Below are 22,509 nucleotides of genomic sequence, written 5' to 3' on the forward strand. Positions count from 1 at the left end.
GCCATGCTATAAGGGTGCTGTCATCATAGCTGGAGACACATAGTCTTCTATGCTGTCATCCCCACAGCTCCTGTCAGACTTGCCCTGACAGGCCAGTTTAGTTAGAGTGGAGGAACTCATCGGGGATGCAGAGACTGGGGTCCATGAGGCACTGACACAGGCAGGACAGTGAGAGAGCTGAGGAACAGGAGGACTGGGAGCCATGGTCCCCAATATACCGTCTAGTGTGCCAACATTATTCCTTATCTCTGCGAACTTTGACTTTTCTTTTTTCCAGAACTTGACTTCAGGATTCTAAAAAAGAAAAAACAAAAAAAACAAAAAGACCTGGCATAGTGGCTCCCTCCTGTAATCCCAGCATTTTGGGAGGCCAAGGCAGGAGAATCACTTGAGCCCAGGAGTTTGAGACCAGCCTGGGCAACATAGTGAGACCCCATCTCTATTTAGAAAACAAAACAAATAAAAAACAACAAAAATAGTATCCGTGTATAGTCATATATCTAGTATATACCAGGCACACACAACAACTCTTTTGCTTATTTTCTTTTGCCCATACTAACCCTCCCCTCACCCACTCCCTGCCCTTATCTTTCTCTTCAACTTCTTGTTTGCTTTGGCCAAGGATGGGAAATAGTAATGAAGCTCAGAGAACGACAGGACAGAAAAATAGGGGTATTTATTTTCCACATCTCCATGTCCATAGCCCCTAGGCCAAAACCATTTTTCATAGACTTACAGAATGCCCCATTTATTGCCATGATATCTGTATTAGTCCATTCGTGCACTGCTATAAAGAAATACCTGAGACTGGGCAACTTATAAAGAGGCTTAATTGGCTCATGGTTCTGCAGGCTTTATGGGAAGCATGGCTGGGGAGGCCTGAGGAAACTCATGATCCTGGCGGAAGATGAAAGGGAAGCAGGCACATCTTACAGGGCTGGAGCAGGAAGAAGAGAGTGAAGAGCAAGGAGCTACAAACTTTTAAACAACCAGTTCTCGTGAGAACTCACTCACTATTACAAGAACAGCAAGGGGGAAATCCATCCATGATCTAGTCACCTCCCACCAGGCCCCTCCTCCAACACTGGAAATTACAATTCAACATGAGATTTGGGCGGGGACACAGAACCAAACCATATTAACATCCCTCACAGCACTACCTCCTTTGAATGAACTCACATGCCAAAGAAAGGGTGGTAGAGATGGGCCTAGAGAAAGCAAGTAGCTGCCCCGTGCCCCTCAGCTAGAAAAGAGTCAAGAGTCAAACCAGAGTTGATTGTGAACTCCCTGCTGTTTCCACCAAAGTGGCTGCACCTCATTATGGCCATGGTGGATACGTCTTCTAATATCATGGCAAAATGTTTGCCCTGCACTGAACCTCAACGAAGGTGATTTAAAATGTTACCCGGAGAAAACAGTGCGTTGTGGTGGAAAGTGCACTGAACTGAATGAGGGTGGTGAGATTTGAGGGCTGTCTGAGACAACAAGTGGGTATGTTACCTCACTTCTCTTGACCTCAGTTAGTCCTCCCCAACAGAAGGAGGGCGGAGAGCCAAAGGGGAGGTTGAGACCACCCTGGTTCAGGAATGCTTCCCACCCACATCCAGTTGCCATTAACCAGAGCAATTCCATGTGCAGCTCCTTCTCCTTTGCAAGGTGAATCCTGATTCTGTTCACCCCCATCTGAATGGTTGTGTGCTTTGGCGAAAGAAGTCCCTGAGAAGGGACCTTTGTCAGTGCCTCATAGCCTGTTGAGCTCATTTCCCTTGCCAAAGGACTGCTTTTCATGGGAGAGTAAGGCACTTCTGGCTGAAAAGATGTAAGGGAAACTTGCAAGAGGCTCTCTGGGAAGGGATTCCTTGCTCTTAAGAAGTTACCCAAGTGAAAGGATTTCTCTGTTTCCCACAGAAGCCATGAGGAGAGCCATCCTAAGAGGACACCATTCTATGGATAGGAAAGGGGATAGATGCAACGAGTCTGGGTCCTTGTTGTCAGCATTGGCCCCTGATTTAAATGACCCTGGAACTGCCCTCTCTCACTTAACTTCTGGTTTTATGAAATAGTAAATGTTCCTACAATCTATGGATAATGCATTCAAACTCCTATGGTTCCAACTCTTTTCTGCTGGGTCTTCAGACTGTGTTCTTATATTCACTTCTAATATCCAAGGACATTGTCTAAGGGAGATAGTTCTGTCCTGATCATTTTTTTGGATCTTCTTATTTTGTTGTCTTTTCCAAACTACTATGTATTTCCTTTAAACGGTTACCCCAGTCAGGTATGGTCAAGTATCATATAATAAAAACTCTAGACATTTAGGACTCACTATCTTCTGAATTTGCTGCCTTTACTGTTCTCTATTCTCAATTCTCCCAGCTTTAAACGTTTTCTCCATTACCCAGTATTCAACTCTCTCTCTTCCTCGGGTTTGACTTTGAGTCCTGCCTTTTCTATTTCACCTTTAACTTCCCATTGGTTAAGATCCAGGGACTGAAGATTCTACTGCCTTCCTGTGATTTCGGTAATGTCCCTAGGACTTTCCCTCCCATTTCCTACCTCCGTATTATCCTCTTGATTCCCATTTGGGTCATCTCAGGATCTTTGCTTCTAATCCTTTTTTGTTGGAGCTTCTTTTCTGGACTCTACTGCTAGCACATCTGCTTGCTCAGTCCAGAGGTTTTATCCAGTTGCTGGGACTCCACAGTCTGTCTGCACTGGCTCTAAGTTCCCTCCCTTAAGTGCTGAGTTGTCATCAACTCTGCTTCCCAAGAGGGTTGCTCCTCTTGCATGTGCACTTTATGAAAAAGGCCAGCAGCAGCTGTTACCTAGGAAGAGTTTCTCCCTCTGCAGAGTTCTGCACAGTTGTCTCTGCTCCTTCTCTGACAGACAGAAATTTAAATATTGTTCTGAATATTTTTGATGCAAAGAGACACACTCTCAAACTGTACACAACTCTGTTTTATGCTGCTGACCACCTTCTCATCCCCAGGCTTAGAAACCAGGCCTCCTTCTGTTTGGTATTAGGTATTTTAGGTATTTTGGTATTTATATGAGAACTACATTAGGAGCTGAGAGGTATGCAAAAATGTACAAAAAGTCTCCCTACCCTTGTTTTAGTAGGAGATGCCTGCCTACCTTCCAGCTCTTAAATTCCGTGCTTCCAAATCAGACAGTAAAATATTCCACTTTATGGATTGCTAACAGATTCTTGGACTGAAGCAAAAGTCACCTTTAACATACCTGATTGTATAACAATGCAAAGTACAGTGGTATAACATGTGCAATGCATTGTCTTTTCCTTCTAAAAACTCATTTTATGAAACTCCTTAATTGAATCAGGCTTGAACTTCCTGTGGCATAAAACCAAATAGAATTACACCAATGCTAAAAATGTAAATGTATCCCAGATACCACTGACTGATGTATTCATGGGAACATTTAAGCCTGAAGACTTGCATGCACGCATTTTGATGATAAAGCAGAGCCCAATGATCAAGCATTTGACATAGAAACATTTATGGGAACTTTTTTTAATTCTCTGTTTTCTTAGGATTTTAAAACTAGTTTTGACCTTGAAAGCCTATAATGTCAGATCTGGGAAGATCTCGAAGAGATCAATGATTCATTCTTCAGATGGTGAAAGGGTGCCTGGAGGAGTAAAGAGACCACCCAAAGGCATTCCAAGTACTAATGGAGCCGAGGCCAGGTCAGTTCAGCACACCCGCGTTCAGTTTCTACTTTGTGCCTATGACTGCCCTGGACATTGAGATCCAGACGTAAAGACACAATGACTGCCCTTAAGGTCCCCCCCAAAGTGTTCAGATGTCCAGGTCAGTTCTCCTGCTTTCTTTCTCAATTCCGAATAGATTTCTTGAGAAATAGAAAACTCTATATTTTATTTAATAATTGGTCAGGCATGGTGGCTCACGCCTGTAATCCCCCCAAGGCGGGCAGATCACAAGGTCAAGAGATCAAGACCATCCTGGCCAACATGGTGAAACCTCGTCTCTGCTAAAAATACAAAAATTAGCTGGGTGTGGTGGTGCACACCTGTAGTCCCAGCTACTCAGGAGGCTGAGGCAGGAGAATCACTTGAACCCAGGAGGTGAAGGTTGCAGTGAGCTGAGATCCAAATAATAATAGAGCATGCTTAGGTGAGTAAGAAAAAATAAATGAATATCTTCCTATCTCCTAGTCTTGAGCCCCATTCTCCAAGCAGAATCCTACACTGAATGGCAGAGGGTCAATTAGCTCTGCCCATGGCAACTTCTTTCAGTGCCCGTAATTCCACTGCAGAAGCTTAATTCTTATTATTCATTCATAACACATCCATGGATAGCCACAGCCTGGTGACATTTCGGCTCATCAACCTCTCCCTGTTCCGTGGCAGGTTAGGGGATATCCTTTGGAGAATGCATGTATGACATTCTCATTTTCCTTTTTTGGGGGTGGGAAAAAGGAGAGAAAGCAGCAACCCAAGTAGGAAAATTGCACAGGGTGATGTTACTCCACTAGTGTGAAGATTTTGGCTCTGATGTTGGGACCTGCTATCTCTCTTTTTAGTGCTGTTGCCAGGCAGACTTGTTACTGACACAAATTTTCCTCCCTGATAAGTTGAACTCTCCCCGCTCCCAACTTCATTATGCCTGCTGCCGGAGCTCTGCTATAGAGAAAGCCATGCCAGACACTGTGATTCACGTGCCTAAAATATCAACTGGCCTGAGTATGCGAGTGAAGCGATAAATCTGGAAAACATAATTCAGATCATCAGATGATGTATCTGTTCCTGCACACAGGCTGCAGCAGCCATGGCAAAATGCCCTCCAACTCTGGGGGCTACACCCAGGTAGAGGTTAAAGGATTTGACTTACAGACCAAGGAAAGGTGGGTGAGGAGGGCCAGGGCTGATATGCAGAAGAGGCCTTAAAACCACTGACATTCAGCACAGACACCAGACATGAGACTGGATTCAGCCTCTGAGACTGCAGGGAGAGGCTGGACAAGGAAGTATAAAGAGAGGTCCCAAAATCTTCTAATGTAAAGAACTTGGGCCAATGTGTAGTCCCTGAGTCTGGACATGAGAGAGAAGACAGGCTTCAGCTTCACTAGGAACTCTGTCAAGATGGTAAATAGAATTTACAGACTCTGGTAGGTGGACAGCTTCCTTAAAAGAACACTCTAGAAAAAGCCAACCAACACAGCCCTTCCTTTAGTGAACAGAGAAAAGTGCTCCCATTGAGCCACTTAATCATTCCAAAGCACGGAAGAGAAGGGCCTTATCTCTATAGCTGAGGCTGGGCCATCAGATCACAGGCTTTCTTGACCTGGGCCTGGGGACAGCTGGCTTGTTCACAAATGACGGTGCTCCTCCGGGTCTGACATGCCAGGATTACTAGTTCCAAAGTAGTTTTAGAACTGTAGGAAAGTAAGGAGGGTTCATAGCTCACATTTCTAACCCTCACGCCCAGCTTTGCCAGGGTTAGGTCCTGCTGCATCAATATGATTCTACTCAAAAATCACAGCAGACCCTTTGGGGCTTTGTGCCTGGGGATGCGGGAGAATAACTGGGAGTAGACAGGAAACAGACCTGGGATGAGGTGGAGCTGGGAGCAGCGTTGGATATCCATTTAAGGAAATTAAGCAGTGATCCAGGTTCCACCCCAAAATGTCCAAGAGTTACACCCTAGTGAGCAAAGAAAGACCCATGAGTGGATCGAAAGTCTCCACCTGACATCATGATATCAGATGAATATGACTAGCGCACCTGTCTCCAGACATCAGCCAGTGAGAAAATCTCAATGCACAACAAGGTGAAATACTGAGAAATTCATTGTAGCTTATCTCTTTTGCTACTGTGACCTATCAGCAAAAACAATGGAAAGATAATTTTCCCCTTTCCCTTCCAGGAAAGGCAGCCAGGGCTTTGTGTTCCCAGACCTGGGTGCCTTGACCCCAGGCAGGGAATTTCCAGCTATTTGTGAATCAGGCCCACCTGAGGGAATTAAGGAGGCTTCCAAGAAGGGAAAGGGGTAAGGTATAGAAGTTTTGTTTTTTGTGAGTAAGAGCATGCCAGGGCCTGACCCTGAGGAGGTGGTTGGATCCTGGGAACTTGGAAAACAAGAAAGGGTAGGTTTGTAGGATTCTTCAGATAGCCTGTCCTCTAGACTTTGTGACCCAGCCAGATAAGAGATGGGTGTGGATGTTCACTGATCTTAGACATTGTGGCTTTGGGAGAAGGATTAAGTGTTCTCTTAGGGTGCCTGGGGATGTGGAGAGGAGCCTCAAAGGCCATCTTTGTGGTTGCCTGGAGCAGAAATACCCAACAGAGGCAGGGACCTTCCTTTAGTGAACAGAGAAAAGTGCTTCCATTGAGCCACTTAATCATTCCAACACGTGTCATGTCAACACATGACAGAGGCTTCAAAGAGAAGAAACAGCCACATGACAAGAATGACCCAACTGATGGACAATAAGCTGCTGAATGAGTTAACTTTGATGATCCGCCAGGTCCAAGACTTATAATTCTACATGGCCTCTGTCTCCTCTTCGCAAGCTGATCATAATGCAGAATGACTGACACAGCACCCATGAACTTCCAGATCATAAGCACGTTCTGTTCTCCTTCCTACCTGGGCTGGGGTGATGGTTGCACAGCTGTGCACCATCTGAATGCCACCATCTAGTGGTAAGTCCATGAGTGTGGATACTGGGGGAAGACATGAGTTGCAGATTGGCCAGGTCCTAGGTGCTGCCAAGAAACATTACAAAAGCTTTAGATTTAACTTTAAAAACTTCTATTCTTTTCATTGTCAGAATGTGAAGCCCGCAGCTGCACATCATCAGGCACCAACATGCAGGGGGCCATTTCCTTGTTTGCACAGGAAGTTCCTGCGTACTCTGTATTGCTCTAGAGTCACACCACTGAGCCAGCCAAGGTCTCGACTCTGGCCCTGACACGTGGCTGGCTTTGACTTTGCTTTCTGAGTTCAGCTCATTTCCTGGGTCATCTCCCCAGTAAAGACAGCACTGCCTCATCAAGGCAGGTGCTCAGCAAGCCATGCTTAAAGTCCCTCGATGCCCTATGACTGGTCAGTGGTCTCAGGGGATGAGATATGTGGGTGTCAGTTGTCTTCCTCATGTCCCAGTGCTGTCCCCTTCACCTCTCTTTATCCCACTTTCTAATGTTCACCCTCTCTTCTCCATTCGTAAACTCCCAAGACTTCTTTAAGGTCTACCTTAAACACCCTTCTCTGGGATCCTTCCCAAAACCCCAGGCAGAACTCACTGCTTCTACCTCTACCCTTGGTCCATGATTTTATTTCATTGTAGATTATAGTTAATTGCTTACCTATCTTCCTTTTTCTTTTTTTCTTTCCTTTTTTTTTTTTTTTTTTTTGATGGAGTTTTGCTCTTGTCGCCCAGGCTGGAGTGCAATTGCAATCTTGGCTTGCTGCAACCTCCACCTCCCAGGCCCAAGCGATTCTCCTGCCTTAGCCTCCCAACTAGCTGGGATTACAGGCACCCACCACCACACCTGGCTAATTTTTGTATTTTTAGTACAGATGGGGTTTCACCACGTTGGCCAGGCCGGTCTCGAACTCCTGACCTCAGGTGATCCACCCACCTTGGCCTCTTAAAATGTTGGGATTAAGGCATGAGCCACCATGCCCGGCCTCTTTCTCACTTAAAAAATTCTTGGTGAAAAAAAAGCCATCTTTTACTAATTCCCTAAGCCTTGTGTAAATATAAGTGTAATAAGTATTTTTCCTTATGTCTTTTACAAATTAATTTAAAAAGAAATCCTGTGTAGGTGGAAAGCCCAAACTAAGGAAATATCTGGTTTCCAAGAGATCACAAGCTATCCACGTCAAAAATTCTGGTAAAATTGCCTGTGGAAAGAGAAATTTTGTGTTTTAGAAAAATTATAGTAAAATATATATTAACATAAAATTTACAATTTTAACTATTTTTGTGTGTACAATTCTGTGGCATTAAGTACATTCACATTGTTGTGCAACCATCACCACTGTCCATCTCCAGAATGTTTTTATCTTTTCCAACTGAAACTCAGTATCCGTTAAACAATAACTCTTCATTTCCTCCCTCCCGCCCAGTCCCTGGCAGCCACCATTCTACCTTCTGTCTCTATAAATTTGACTACTCTAGGTACCTCATATAAGTGGAACCGTATTTGTCCTTTTGTGACGGGCTTGTTTCACTTAGCATAATGTCTACAAGGTTCATCCATGTTGTAGCATGTGTCAGGGTTTCCTTCCTGTTTAAGGCTGCATCATATTCCTTGTATATGTATACCACATCTGACTTAGCCATTCATCTGTCAGCAGACGTTGGATTGCTTCCACCTTTCAGCTATTGCTGCTATGAACATGAGCATAAAAATGTCTGTTCAAATTCCTGCTTTCAATTATTTTGAGTACATAGCTGGAGGTAGAATTTCTGGTAATTCTGTCTTTAATTTTTTGAGGACTCATCATACCATTTTCCATGGTGGCTGTACCATTTTAGAGTCCCACCAACAATGCACAAACATTCTAATTTCCCCATACCCTCACCAACACTTGTTCTTTTTTTTGAAATGGAGTCTTGCTCTGTTGCTTAGGCTGGAGTGCAGTGGTGAGATGTTGGCTCACTGCAACCTCCGCCTCCCGGTTGAAGCGATTCTCCTGCCTCAGCCTCCCAAATAGCTGGGATTACAGGTGCCCGCCACCATGACTGGCTAATTTTTTTGTATTTTTAGTAGAGATGGGGTTTCACCACGTTTGCCAGGCTGGTTTCAAACTCCTGACCTTGTGATCCACCCACTGTGGCCTCCTGAAGTGCTGGGATTACAGGCATGAGCTACCACGCCCAGGCTCTTTTTTTTTTTTTTTTAATATCCACCCTAACGAGTGTGAAGTGGTATCTCATTGTGGTATTGATTTGCATTTCCCTAATGATTAGTGATGTTGAACAAAAGATAAATTTCTTTACTAAATATTTTTTAGATAATTAAAGAAATATATCATATACTGTAGAACATTTGGAAAATACAGAAACAAATATTAAAGGAAAGTATAGGAACATACAAGAGAAAAAAAACTTTAATTACCTAGAGGTAAATACTGTTAACATTTTAGGATATCCTTTCAGTCTTTTTTCCCATGTAAATGAATTTTTCTGGCAAGAATTAATTTTCTTAGCAAGAAGCCCCCACCCAACTCTGCCCCCGGAAGAAAACTTTTTGTTCAGTGAGTTATATGCTAAGTTCCCTGAGTGGTATGCTGGAGGAAAAAGATATGTTGTTAGCTTTTGATTTAATACTGGGGTTTTTTTGTTGTTGTTGTTTCTGGTTTTTTTGTTTGTTTTTGTTTTGTTTTGGTTTTTTTTTTGCTGAGCAGGCATGAAGCAAAGAGTAAGAGTCGAATTGCTCAGGTGATGAGACTTTTAGGGCTGCTGATATCGGAAGGAAGCATTCAACCAGAGAAAAGTAAACAGGTGAAGTGAGGCTGCTGGCAGAGGAAGAGAGCTTTGCAGGAAAGAACAGATATCCGTGGAAGACCTTGATTACATTTCTGTCATCACACCAGATCTTCAGTAAAATCTTTATTGTTTACCAGTGCATGGCAAAGTATGTTTGCTTGCTAGGAACATTAGGAAGGTGCCAGAAGACGAACAAGGATGAAGAATAAAACAAAGTCTTGTCTCAGGGCTGAAGCAGAAAGAGACAGAGCTCATGTACTTATAGATATGGGCCTTTAGAAAGCTTGGGAGTGGGGGCCGGGCATGGTGGCTCACGCCTGTAATCCCAGCACTTTGGGAAGCCAAGGCAGGCGGATCACTTGAGATCAGGAGTTTGAGACCAGCCTGGCCAACATGGTGAAACCCCATCTCTGCTCAAAATGCAAAAATTAGGCGGGCATCGTGGCACGTGCCTGTAATCCCAGCTACTCAGGATGCTGAGACAGGAGAGTCACTTGAACCCCGGACACAGAGCTTGCAGTGAACCGAGATACTGCACCACTGCACTCCAGCCTGGGTGACAGAGCAAGACTCTGTCTCACAGAAAAAAAAAAAAAAAAGGCTTGGGAGGGGCCAAACAGGGTGGCTCACACCTGTAATCCCAGCACTTTGGGAGACAAGGTGGGTGGACCACCTGAGGTCACGAGTTCGAGGCCAGCTGGCCAACATGGTGAAACCCCATCTCTACTAAAAATACAAAAATTAGCTGGGTGTGGTGGTTCACGCCTGTAATGTCAACTAGTTGGGAGGCTGAGGTAGGAGAATCTCTTGAACCTGGGAAGTGGAGGCTGCAGTGAGCCGAGATCGTGCCACTGCACTTCAGCCTGGGTGACAGAGCAAGACTCTGTATCAAAAAGAAAAAAAAAATTGCTGGGAGGGTACCGAAGACACTGCTCTGTTAGCATTTCCCCCTGTGATTTAACAAGCTTGTAAAGCATCCTGTCTGCAGCTAATTATCCAAAGTCCACTTTTTCTTCCTGGGATCTTTTGCAGTTAGATGCAGCTGTGTGACTGAGTTTTAGCCAAGGTAGAGTGGATATGGTTTGTACCATTTCTGGGCCAAGGTTTTTAAGAAGCAGGGGTGTGCCCCTTCCTGCTTCTTCCCTTTCTGCCAGCTTAATGAGGGTGGTAACAAGGCCTTAGGGGATGTGGGAGCCAAAAGGCGGAAGAAGCCTGGGTTTCTGAAAAACCAATGGAATCATATGGAACAGAGCCATCTGCTGATCAGGATCGCTTGCTTCAGATTATGATGTGAATGAAAGTTAAGTTTCTATTATTACAACAGCCTAGTCCATCCTAATATACCATCAATAGATAGAATTTAAGTTACCTAATACTCTATTGTTAGACATTCAGACTGGATAAACTGTATTTTGAGGTGTAGTATCGTGTGTTTAGCTCAACTTCCCAGTAGTGGGTGCATCAGATAAAATGCCTTTGGCTGTAAGTAACAGAACACCCAATTGAAACTCATCAACAATAAGGGATTTAGTAGCTAAATGGGAGTCCATTGGTACCGTGGACTACACTGATGCTACAATGATGTGAGGACTCAATTTCTTTCCACCTCTCTTCTCTTTTATATAATTGTTGTTTGCCTCCTAGGGCTAATTTCCTGGTGATTGTAGAAGAGCTGGCTGCAATCAGACTTACACGCTTCATTGTTCCCATGCAACAGGGAAATATGTTTCCCACAATCAACCAACGGCAGCTCAAAGACTTGTGCTGATTGGCTCATCCCTGAACCAAATCCTGTGGACATGTGGGTTCGATTAGCCAATTGTGGCCTTGACCAATCAGGGCTGCCTGCTGGAGCTGAAGTTGGCCTGGTCCCACACAAACTACATGACTGCCAGAAATGATGCCTATTTTTGTAAAGGGACAGAGAGACTGGGTTGCCCAGATATAGAGGAAGAAGTCACTTGACTTCAGTTTTTTTCTGAAATAGAAAAAGTTCTTTTGAAGATGCTAAAAAAAAAAAAGCGAAGGAATTTCACCCTTACATGGATTAAAATATGTCTCTGGAAAAATTACTTTCTGCAAAAAAGACAAGAGGATTGAAACTGTGAATGAGGTAAATGATTTAAAGCCAAGGACACAGGTTCCATAACCTGGGAGAAACTAAATGACTTGGAAACAAAGTCCAGCTCTTTCAGAAATTTTATATATATATATGCAATATATATTGCATTCTACATACATTATTTTATATATAATAATATATTATAATGTATAATTATATATATTTATATATTTTATATTAATAATATATTTTATATGTGTATTATATATCATATATTATATATTTTATATATGTATTATATATCATATATTATATATTTATGTAATATGTATATATTTTTTAAGATGGAGTCTTGCTCTGTCACCCAGGCTGGAGTGCAGTGGCATGATCTCAGCTCACTGCAGCCTCTGCCTCCCAGGCTCAAACGATTCTCCTGCCTCAGTCTCCCTAGTAGCTGGGATTACAGGTGCCCACCACCATGCTCGGCTATATTTTTTTTGTATTTTTAGTAGAGAGAGGGTTTCACCATGTTGGTCAGGCTGGTTTCGAACTCCTGGCCTCAAGTGATCCACCCACCTCAGCCTCCCAGAGTGCCAGGATTACAGGTGTGAGCCGCTGTGCCTGGTCAGAAATAATATTTTATAAGAAGCACTTTCATAGTGAGATGGCACGATGGCACAAAGTGGAATAAAAAAAGACAGTGGTATATCCTGATGTCATGTGCAGAATATTTAAGTTCAAATGTGTGTCTCAGACTGTTACCTCCGTGTTATTGAAATACCTTGCACACTTATGTGCATTAAGCCTTGAGTCAAGGACACTACCTCTATGCAAAGTTCAAGCTAGATATGCTGATCTTAGCTCTTTCCTGGACATTATACCATGTACTAGTAGTAAAAGAGAGGTAGTTAAGTGAATGCTTTTCTTCCCATATTACATAACTCTTTACCTTTAAGACAGGAATTAGATTTTATTTGTTGGTTCAGAGAATTGGGCCAATTACTTTAATGCAACATAAATAATTTCTCTCAGTGCAGACACTCTTTGATACACTTAAAACCCCTGCCTGTCAAATCTGCCCAAAGAAAAGAAATACGAAGAGATCTGCTATAATTAAGATTAAGCTCAACGGCAAAGCAGGCATTGAATTTAAAATTAATTGGTAATGTCAACCACAAAATGGTCTAATTCACCTTTTCTACTGTTCTATGGAGACAACAAAAGCAAGGGAGCCTGCTCTGCTTGTTTTTCTGTCCTACCCCCTCCCTGGTACAATCCAAATTGTCTTTCTAACACAATCCTCAATATCCAATTCAACTTCTCCTTCCTCCACCGAAACCTCCTGGGCTACTACAGCCCTTATCTCCAGACTTCCTGGCACTCACTGAAAGGGCAGTAAAGAATAGGCATAAAAGCTCAAACAGTGCAGTCAGTCAGACCTGCAGTCAACCCAAATCTCAATCTGCCAGCTATGTGACTGAGAGCAAGTTATTCATCCACTTTAAGCCTCAGTTTCCTCCTCTGAGATAATGCATGCAGAACACCCAGCATAGTGCCTGGCTAGAAGCAGTGAAAGTCAGCTCTTACTCATATTTCTTTTCTTTTCTTTTCTTTTTTTTTTTTTTTTTTTGAGATGGAGTCACTCTTTCGCCCAGGCTGGAGTGCAGTGGCATGATATCAGCTCACTGCAAACTCCACCTCCTGAGTTCAATCTATTCTCCTGTCTCAGCCTCCTGAGTAGCTGGGATTACAGGCATGTGCCATCACATCTGGCTAATTTTTATATTTTTAGTAGAGATGGGGTTTCGCCATGTTGGCCAGGCTGGTCTTGAACTCCTGACCTCAGGTGATCTGCCCACCTTGGCCTCTCAAAGTGCTGGGATTACAGGTGTGAGTCACCACACCTGGCCTGTTATTCATATTTCTATATAGTCTCTCCCCATGCCATTTAGAGTCTCACAACACTGGACAGGTAGTTCAATTGGACAGTGCACAACCCATCCCTCTTGTGCCGAACTAAGGAGAACTAAAAATGCATTTCGAAGTAGAGATGGTTGTGGACCAGGTTAGGCCAGGAAGGCCAATGGCTGCAGGATGAGGGTTGCACCAAGTGAGTCTCTGTTCTAAGATGACAGGCTTGCAATGAGTACCCATAAATACAGAATGAAACAACCACAAAACTCCAACCAACTTAGGGGACTAAAAGAAACTCCAGGGCTGCTGCTGTAAGAGAAAGAACTTGAACTTGAATGTCAGCACCAGCGTCCAAAAGTGCACTGCTAGTCAGAACTTTTTGTTTAATGCCTGGTCCATCAGACATTTGGATTTTGCTGGAATTTATAAATGGGCCAGACTCACATGTGAAATTTTTGTGTCTTAGATTCTGTCTTAGTCCATCTACTACAACGAAATACCATAGATTGGATGGCTTATAAACAACACAAATTTATTTCTCACAGTCCAGGGGCTAGGAAGTCCAAGATCAAGGTGCAGGCACATTTGATATCTGGGGAGTGTCCACTTTCTGTTCACAGATGACTGTCCTCTCGCTGTATACTTGCATGGCAGAAAGGGTGAGAAGGCTCTGAGGTCTCTTTTATGAAGGCACTAATCCCATTTACGAGGGCTTTGCCTTAGGACTTCTTCACCTGCCAGAGCCCCACCTCCTGATGCCCTCACCTTGGGGGTTAGGATTTCAACATATAATTTGGGATGACGCAAATATTCAGACTAGCAAATTCCAATTGGGTTGGATGGGAGAGGCAACATTTTGTTACAGGAACTTTGGGGTGTCGCTTTTCTGGCCAGAAAACCCTGTGGCAAGTGGTGCCTCTGTGTGAGTTTTGCTCGAGTCTGCTGGGCTCATTCCGCCCATTCAGCCTGGCAGGCTGTGCTCGGCTCATGCTACCAGCCTGGATCCTACGCCTCGAAGGGAGATTGCGAGTCAGGTGTGGAGCAGTGAGGGGTGTGTGAGCAAATGTGGGGTCCAGCCACTATGCACAGTCAGATACACTGACTGCTGCCATGGGGTGGGCAGCTCCAGGTGCTGGCACAGACGTCGGCTCTCTGCAAGGCTGTGGCTGGGCCAGCTGCACCATAAGCAGCTTCCACGGCTGGCACCAGGGAACACGGTGGTGCCCAAAAGCTTGGAGACTCCAGGAACCGCAGAGCCCCAAAGGGGGAGTCACAGCCCTGACTTGGAGAGCTCCCAGGTTTAGGCTCCCTAAAGAGCGGCAGCTCCTCTCTCCTCACTTCTCTCCTCCTTGTCACTCACAACATGGAGAGCAAGGGGCGTATTTCAGCCCTGTCTATATTACAGCTCTTTTAGCCCCGCCATTTGGCAGGTCCCAGATTCTCATCCTGTGTCCAGGAAGAATGAGGTACATGAGAAAAGTGGAGGGTGAGCAAGACGAAGAGGAGCTTTACTGAACAATAGAACAGCTCACAGTAGACCTGGAGTGAGCAGCTCCTTTCCATAGCCAGGGTGTCCCGATGAGTGTTCAGCTCTCAGCAGAGAGGGTAAGAGGATAGGTTCTCTCTTCTGGGGAGGTCATCCCAACGAGTGCTCAGCGTTCCGTAGAGAAGGTAGCTCCTCTCTGCAGCTGGTTGACCCATTGTCTCTTCAGCTCTCAGCAGAAAGGGTAGCTCCTCTCTGCCGGCAGGTCTCCTGATAAGTGTCCAGCTGTCAGCAGAGAGGGTAGTTCCTCTTTGCAGCTGGTGGGCCTGTCATCTCCCCATCATCTTTCTGTCTTCTGCTGGAGTCTGGCTGAATCTGAGGCTTGCATGGGCCTTACGGGGGAGGAAGTGTGTGCTGATTGGTCCATGGGCGGCCATGGGCGGGCCCAGGGAAAAGCACCATAAGCTCCCCCGGCAGTCTGTGGGAACTGGTGGCAGAGCCCCCAGGCTTCAGGCCCTCCGCAGTTTGAAGGTGGGGCTTCACTCACTGGGGATGAGCCCCCTTCTGCCCAGGAGTCTGTCTGTCTTCTACCACTATTCATGGCGCCCATGCTGTTCTGCCAGGGGGCGCCTGCAGGCCAGTGCCCGACTGTCCTCAGCCCCCCTCAGCCTCCCTCCAGTGCTTGGTGGTACCCAAAGTCCGGAGGGGGCCCAGGTGCCAAGGGGCTGGCGTGTCAGGCATGTCAGCACTGCTCCCAGTGTGTACACACTCATCTGGGCTGTGACAGCCCGGGGCTTGGCCTCGACTTTGCTCTGAGATCAGAGCGGGCACCAACAGTGGGAAGAAGGCAGGCAGCGCAAGCAGGCATTTCTGAGGGGGGGTGAGATGGTGGGGAGCAGGGGGGCTTCCTGGGCCCCCAAGAGTGCACAGATGCCTGAGTCTGTAGCGACGGCAGGGTGCCTGCAGAGTGCACCCGGGGAGCTTCCACTCCATCAACTCGGAAGGGGTGGGGCTCCTGCTTGTCCCCCGGCTCCCACTGGGTCTGTGGAGTATGCAGTCCCAGCCACGCCTCCTTGCAGCCAGGGGCATCCAGGTCCTCACTGGGCCACTCTCTGCCTGCTCCTCCATGCCCAACCGCACCACTCCCCCACCAGTGGGCAGCTCAGCCAGCTCCATCATAGTGGCCCCTAGGGCGGTGGGCTCCCAGGGGCAGGCTCTGAGGACTGTCCACTTCCTCCTTGTGCCCTCCTTGCAGTGGCCGCGAGCGAGAGCAGCGACACGGGGCCAGGGTCAGGAGCGGTAGAGGCTCTGGGCCTGAAAGTGGGTCTCACCTAGCCACGCCAGGGTGGGCACTATGCAGTTGGCTGCCTCAGGGACGTGGGGCACAGGGGTCCCACTGCTGCCACTGCCGTTCCTGCCGCCACTGCCTGCGTCCCTGTTGCCACAGCCGACGGGATGGCAGCAGATGCTCCAGATGGCCCGCTACTGCCATCAATTTAACATTTTTAAGAGAACAACGTATTTTCAATCACCTAAAAAAATGAATCAATAGTCTGGGCATGGTGGGTAATGCCTGTAATCCTAGCACTTTAGGAGGCCAAGGTGGGAGGATCCTTGAGCTCAGAAGTTTGAGACCAGCCTGGGTAACATAGTGATATCCTGTCTTTACAAAAAAAATCAAAAAATTAGCTGGATGTAGTGGTACACCTGTAGTTCCAGCTACTCAGAGGCTGAGGCAGGAGAACGGTTTGAGCCCAGGAGGTCGAAGCTGCAGTGAACCATCATTGAACCACTGCCCTCCAGCCTGGGTGACAGAGCGAGACCCTGTCTCAAAATAAATAAGTAAATAAATAGGCCATTTACAAAGGATTTTTATAAATTTGTTAGTTGAAACAAGTCTGTTATGTCCTGAATTGGGCAACACAAGCTAACCAGCACTTGTACTTGGAGTGACAGAAGTTTCTTTCTTTCTCAAATATAAATATTCATTCGTTGCTTTTTCATGGCCGGTGGTAAGAGCCTGGACCACAGAATAATGTAAATTAGCATCAGAGCTCTGGCTCTGTTCCCTGCAAGGCATAGGGTCTAGAGTAAGTTACATGTGCTCTCCAAGTATCCATTTCCTTATCTATGAAATGGGATAATAATTCTCCCTATCTAACATGAGATTTGGCCCCACCCAAATCTCATCTTGAGTTGTAGCTCCCATAATTCCCACATCGTGGGAGGGACCCGGTGGGAGGTAATTGAATCTTGGGTTCAGGTGTTTCCCGTTCTTGTGACAGTGAATAAGTCTCATGAGATCTGATGGTTTTATAAAGGGGAGGTCTCCTACACAAGATCTTTTGCCTACCGTCATGCTCTTCCTTTGTCTTCCACCATGACTTTGAGGCCTCCCCAGCCATGTGGAACTGTGAGCTAGTTAAATCTCTCTCCTTTATAAATTACCCAGTAATATGTCTTTATTAGCAGCATGAGAACAGACTAATACACCACCTCACATGCTTGCTATGAGGATTAAATGAGCTAAACCATGCAAATAACTCAGCCTAATATCTGGCACATAATAAATACTCAATAAATTCAAGCAGTTATGATAATAACTATTCCACAATTTAGGTTTCTTGCTACCTTTCTTTAGCATTGTCTTTAAATGCTCTGACTAAAGTGTTCAATCACAAACTTTACATGGAACTTGGAGATAGTACTTTGCTGTTTTGAGGAATTGACATTTTTTTAACCAATGAATTTTCTGAATAGTGTTCTGTGGGTATTAAGAATGATAGGATGAGGCCAGGCGTGGTGGCTTACGCTTGTAATCCTAGCACTTTGGGAGGCTGAGGCAGGAGGATGGTTTGAGCCCAGGAGTTCAAGATCAGCCTGGGCAACACAGTGAGACCCTGTGTCAAAAAAAAAAAAAAAAAAAAAAAAATGATAAGGATGAAAGTCGTCACCAAAGGTTTGTGCAGGAGATGAAGAAACTAGACCCAAGGTGAGAGGGGTTGATATAACTTACAACTACTTACCTGAGAAATCAACTCTTCTTCCAAATTGAGTTGTTTTCCTTCCCTCAGCAAAACATGCTTCAGTTTATTCTCTGTCTTCAGAAAACTTCCATAAATCAAATACCTACCAAATCATCTATGCCCTTGAACTGAATCTAGGAAACTCTGAGAGACGATATTTATGCACTATATTACGGCAAGAATGGGCTAAAAAACGTAATTCTCCTTGGACAGCTTTGAAGAATAGGGTATCCTTTGTTTGTGTATTCTGAGGTGATGTCATTGTCTCGCTGGTCACTGGGAGGGTGCCAGGAGTTGCGATAGGGATGGCCTGGAGCAGTGATGGATTGCACCTCTCACCTGGACCCTTCATGAACAATAGCCCCTTTGTCAGGCTGTGCACCCAGGCCTTTCTGCTTGTGAAAGGAGTTACAGTCACATGATGTGCATGAGATTCTCACATCAGCCTTCCTACAAGAGGGCTGTAACCACAAAAGCCAAAAGCTGTAGCTGGGGCCAGCCTCTGGCAAGGCACTGGGAATGCAAAGGTGATGACCCAGACAGGCATGGCCGCTGGCTTCCTGAAGCTTACATTCTAATGGGAAAGACAGCATGTAAACAACTGGCAAACAGGAATTAATTACAGTTGAAATGAGCGCCATGAAGCACAGCGCAGTGTTGGGTTTTATAATGGGATCTAATGGGGAGGGAGAGGAAGAATTAGGCATGACATTGAAAACACAATTTGAAAAATATCAAAACAAGCACAGAAACATGACGTAGAACACCAACTGTGTTTCAGTTTTAAAGATAAAGCTGAAGACAGCAGAGAAGCATCAGATTTGCCTAGGGTAGGACTGATATATGTCCCTTGACATACATCATTAGTGGTTGTCTTGCTATCAGATTAGTTTGTCACTTACAAAAAGGTTTTACCTTTATGAAAACTACAGTGAGCAGAGAATGATGGTGTTGATACATGAATGCTGATAATTAATCTCATGCTCCCTAAGATTGCACTTTTGTGTCCTAGCTTCACCATAAAATTTGATGCTTTATTATACTGAACACATTTTTTTAAACCTCAAGAATGTAAGTTACACAATGCTACAGTTTGAATGTGTCTCCCAGAATTCATGTTTTGGAAACTGAATTCCCAGTGTGACAGTGTTGGGAGGTAGAGGCTAATGGGAAGTGTTTAGGTCATGAATCCATCCTCATGAACAGATTCATGCTCTTAAGAAAGGGCTGGCGGGAGTGGGTTCGCTCTCTTGCGCTCTTGCCCTTCCACTTCTGCCATACAATGACAAGCAAGAAGGCCCTCACCAGCTGCCAGTGCCTTGATCCTGGACTTCTCAGCCTCCAGAACTGTGAGCCAATAAATTTCTGTTTATTATAAATCACCCAATCTCAGGAATTCTGTTATAGCAGCACAAAATGGGTTAAGACAGTGGCATTTCAAACCAGTTGGAGACAGAATAAAATATCCAATACATAGCAATGGATTGATATGCTTCTCGTTTGGGGACAGAGAAAAGTTAGACTGCCCCACTCCACCTCATACCTTACTTAACAATTAATTCCTTATCACCAAAGAGCTGAACATAAAACAAAACTAACAACTTTAAAATATATTTAGCAGAATTTGAAAAAAATATCCCGAGATGGGGAAAATCCCCTAAAGCAAGATCTAAGTCCAGAAAACTTAAACAAAATAACTGACAGTTTATTTACATAAAATGGCAAATTTTGCATCTAAAAAGATACCACGAACAAAATTAAAAACAAAATGGGTATGGTGCAATGGCTTACACCTACAATCCCAGCACTTTGGGAGGCTGCAGTGGACGGATCACCTGAGGTCAGGAGTTCGAGACCAGCCTGACCAACATGGAGACACCCCATCTCTACTGAAAATACAAAGATTAGCCGGGCATGGTGGCAGGCATCTGTAATCCCAGCTACCCGGGAGGTTGAGGCAAAAGAATCATTTGAACCTGGGAGGTGGAGGTTGCAGTGAGCTGAGTTCGTGCCACTGCACTACACCCTGGGCAACAGAGTGAGACTCTGTCTCAACAAACAAACAAACAAACAAAAATCCAAAATGGCTAGACTGAAAGCAAACCCTTTTGAGTATACCTCACAAGCAGGTATTACCTGCTTGTGAAGATTACCTCCCCAGGTAATCTTTTCTCAGTAGAACTCCTTATCTTTAACACTCAGACCTCATAAAATATACATATCTCTCCAATACAGTATTTTTTGAACCAATGTTTATATAGAACATTTTATTTGCGCATTCCCCAAACTCAAGATAACATTTTTAAACAAAGTAGGATGTGTGGGAGGGAAAGGGGAAGAATTTTCCAGTTACTTTCCAATTATAATTGGAAGGATGTCAGAATCACATGCAGATGTTTCGAAAAGTGCCAAGTGTCAACAAAGGGATGTGAGTAGGATGTTGATGGCTATACACAAGCAAATGTCTGTTAAAAGTCACATGAACTGTTTGGTGATCAGGAAACAATGTTTTGTGAGGTGGGGTGGCTCACGCCTTTAATCCCAGCACTTAGAGAGGTCAAGGCAGGAGGACTGCTTGAGGCGAGAAGTTTGAGACCAGCCTGGTCAATACAGCAAGATTCTGTCTTTCTACCAAAAATTAGAAACTTAGCCGGGTGTGGTGGCACTCACCTGTAGTCTGAGCTACTCAGCAGGCTGAGGTGGGAGGATTGCTTGAGCTCAGGATTTACAGGCTGCAGTGAACTATGACCATGCCACTGTACTCCAGCCTGGGCATCAGAGTGAGATCCTTTCTCTAAAAAGATTTAAAGGAAGCAATGTTGTATGCATCTTATGTACTAAATAATTTGTTAAATACATTGACATATTCCCGGTGTTTTAGGAAATTGATTGGCAGTGTTATATTGATAGAAAATGGAATCCTTGTTAGTATTTTCATTCAATGTCTGGTGTTTAGGGATGGGTTTCTGATGTAATGGAGACACATTTGTATTCACAAATGGTAATATAGATAGATCAGTATTGAGAAAATACATAAAATGGTTTGTTCAAATCTAAAAGAAAAAGATGAAACAGAAAAAGATTTAAAATCACTAGGAAATGGGTAAAGAAAGGAAACAGACAATTCACAAGACAAAAAAATATGAAATTGTGAAATTAGCCAATAAATATGAACAGTACTCAACCTCAGTGTAAGCAAAAAATACATTAAGTATATTCACTTGATCTTAGCCAAAAGGCCCAGAAATGATATATTAAGTATATTCAAATAATGAATTACCCTTTTAAAATTCATCACACTTACAGAAGAGAAAAAGTTTGATAATACTGAGTTGTTGAAGATTTGGGAAATCAGGCACTTTTACGTTTCTAGTGGTTGTGAACATTGATGAAGGCATTTTTCAAGGCAAATTCCTAGTATCTATTAAAAACTGCAATGCATACATACTTTAACAATTTATTTCTAGAAACCTATCATTCTGAAATACATATATTCACAAAGATATGTGCATCTATATGAATACATACTGCAGCATTATTTATAATATCAAAACATGTTAAAAAAATCCAAAATGTACACCAAGAATTTAAATACATTATGGTATGAAACACCATGCTATTGTTAGAGAGAGTCGGGTAGGCTTATACATACTGAGATGAAAGGTCTCCAAAGCATATTAAGTGAACAGAGCAAGTTGCAGAAAAATACATACAAAATTAGATATTTATGTGTATGCCTGTAGAGATATGTCAGCAAATACATAGGAAAGGAGACTGAAAGGATCCACACTGAACTGTCTAGAACAGTTGCTTCTGGGAGAGAAGTAGTTGGAGGAGGTGCTGGACAATGGTATTCTCTATTACCAAACATTCCAGTTTCTTGCCGTGCAGTGCCCCTCTCTGCAGGAGGATATTTTCCCACACTGTTGACCTCAGGAATGACCATATTACTTGCTTTGGCCAATAGTTGATGTTGGTCATTTTTGTGCAAAGTTTTAGAAGTCAGGGCACCATTTGCCTTGTCTTTTTCCTTCTGCCATGAGATTGGTGATATTCCAGATAAAGGTTAGGTTCTTCTATCAGTTTTGGTTCTGGAGTCAAGATGATAAAAAGCAGAGCTGTAGTGGACTCATGAAAAACATGCATGGCTGAGCATGGTGGCTCAGGCCTGTAATCCCAGCACTGTGGGAGGCCAAGGTGGGCGGATCACTTGAAGTCAGGAGTTTGAGACCAGTCTGGCCAACATGGTGAAACCCTGTCTCTACTAAAACTATAAAAATTAGCTGGGTATGGTGGCACGTGCCTGTAACCCCAGCTACTTGTAAGGCTGATGTGGGAGGATCGCTTGAACCCAGGAGGCAGAGGTTGCAGTGAGCTGAGATTGTGCCACTGCACTCCAGCCTGAGCAACAGAACAAGACTCCGTTTCAAATAAAAAATAAAAAATTAATCAAGGCTGGGTGCAGTGGCTAATGCCTGTAATCCTAGCACTTTGGGAGGCAGATGTAGGCAGGTCACCTGAGGTCAGGAGTTTGAGACCAGCCT

The 22,509-nt window shown here is 44.3% G+C and overlaps 1 protein-coding gene across 1 annotated transcript in view; it reads left to right on the top strand.

Moving 5' to 3' along the window:
- The first annotated feature begins 4,816 nt into the window (after positions 1-4,816).
- Positions 4,817-22,509, top strand: part of LOC105541888 — a 25,924-nt gene continuing 8,231 nt past the window's right edge. The window contains 3 exon segments of the mRNA XM_011983155.1: positions 4,817-4,884; positions 5,907-6,029; positions 9,399-9,495. Coding sequence (XP_011838545.1) covers positions 4,817-4,884; positions 5,907-6,029; positions 9,399-9,495 — 288 coding nt within the window.

The sequence above is a fragment of the Mandrillus leucophaeus genome, unplaced genomic scaffold, assembly GCF_000951045.1.
Source record: "Mandrillus leucophaeus isolate KB7577 unplaced genomic scaffold, Mleu.le_1.0 Scaffold246, whole genome shotgun sequence".
In the NCBI taxonomy this organism is placed as follows: Eukaryota; Metazoa; Chordata; class Mammalia; order Primates; family Cercopithecidae; genus Mandrillus; species Mandrillus leucophaeus.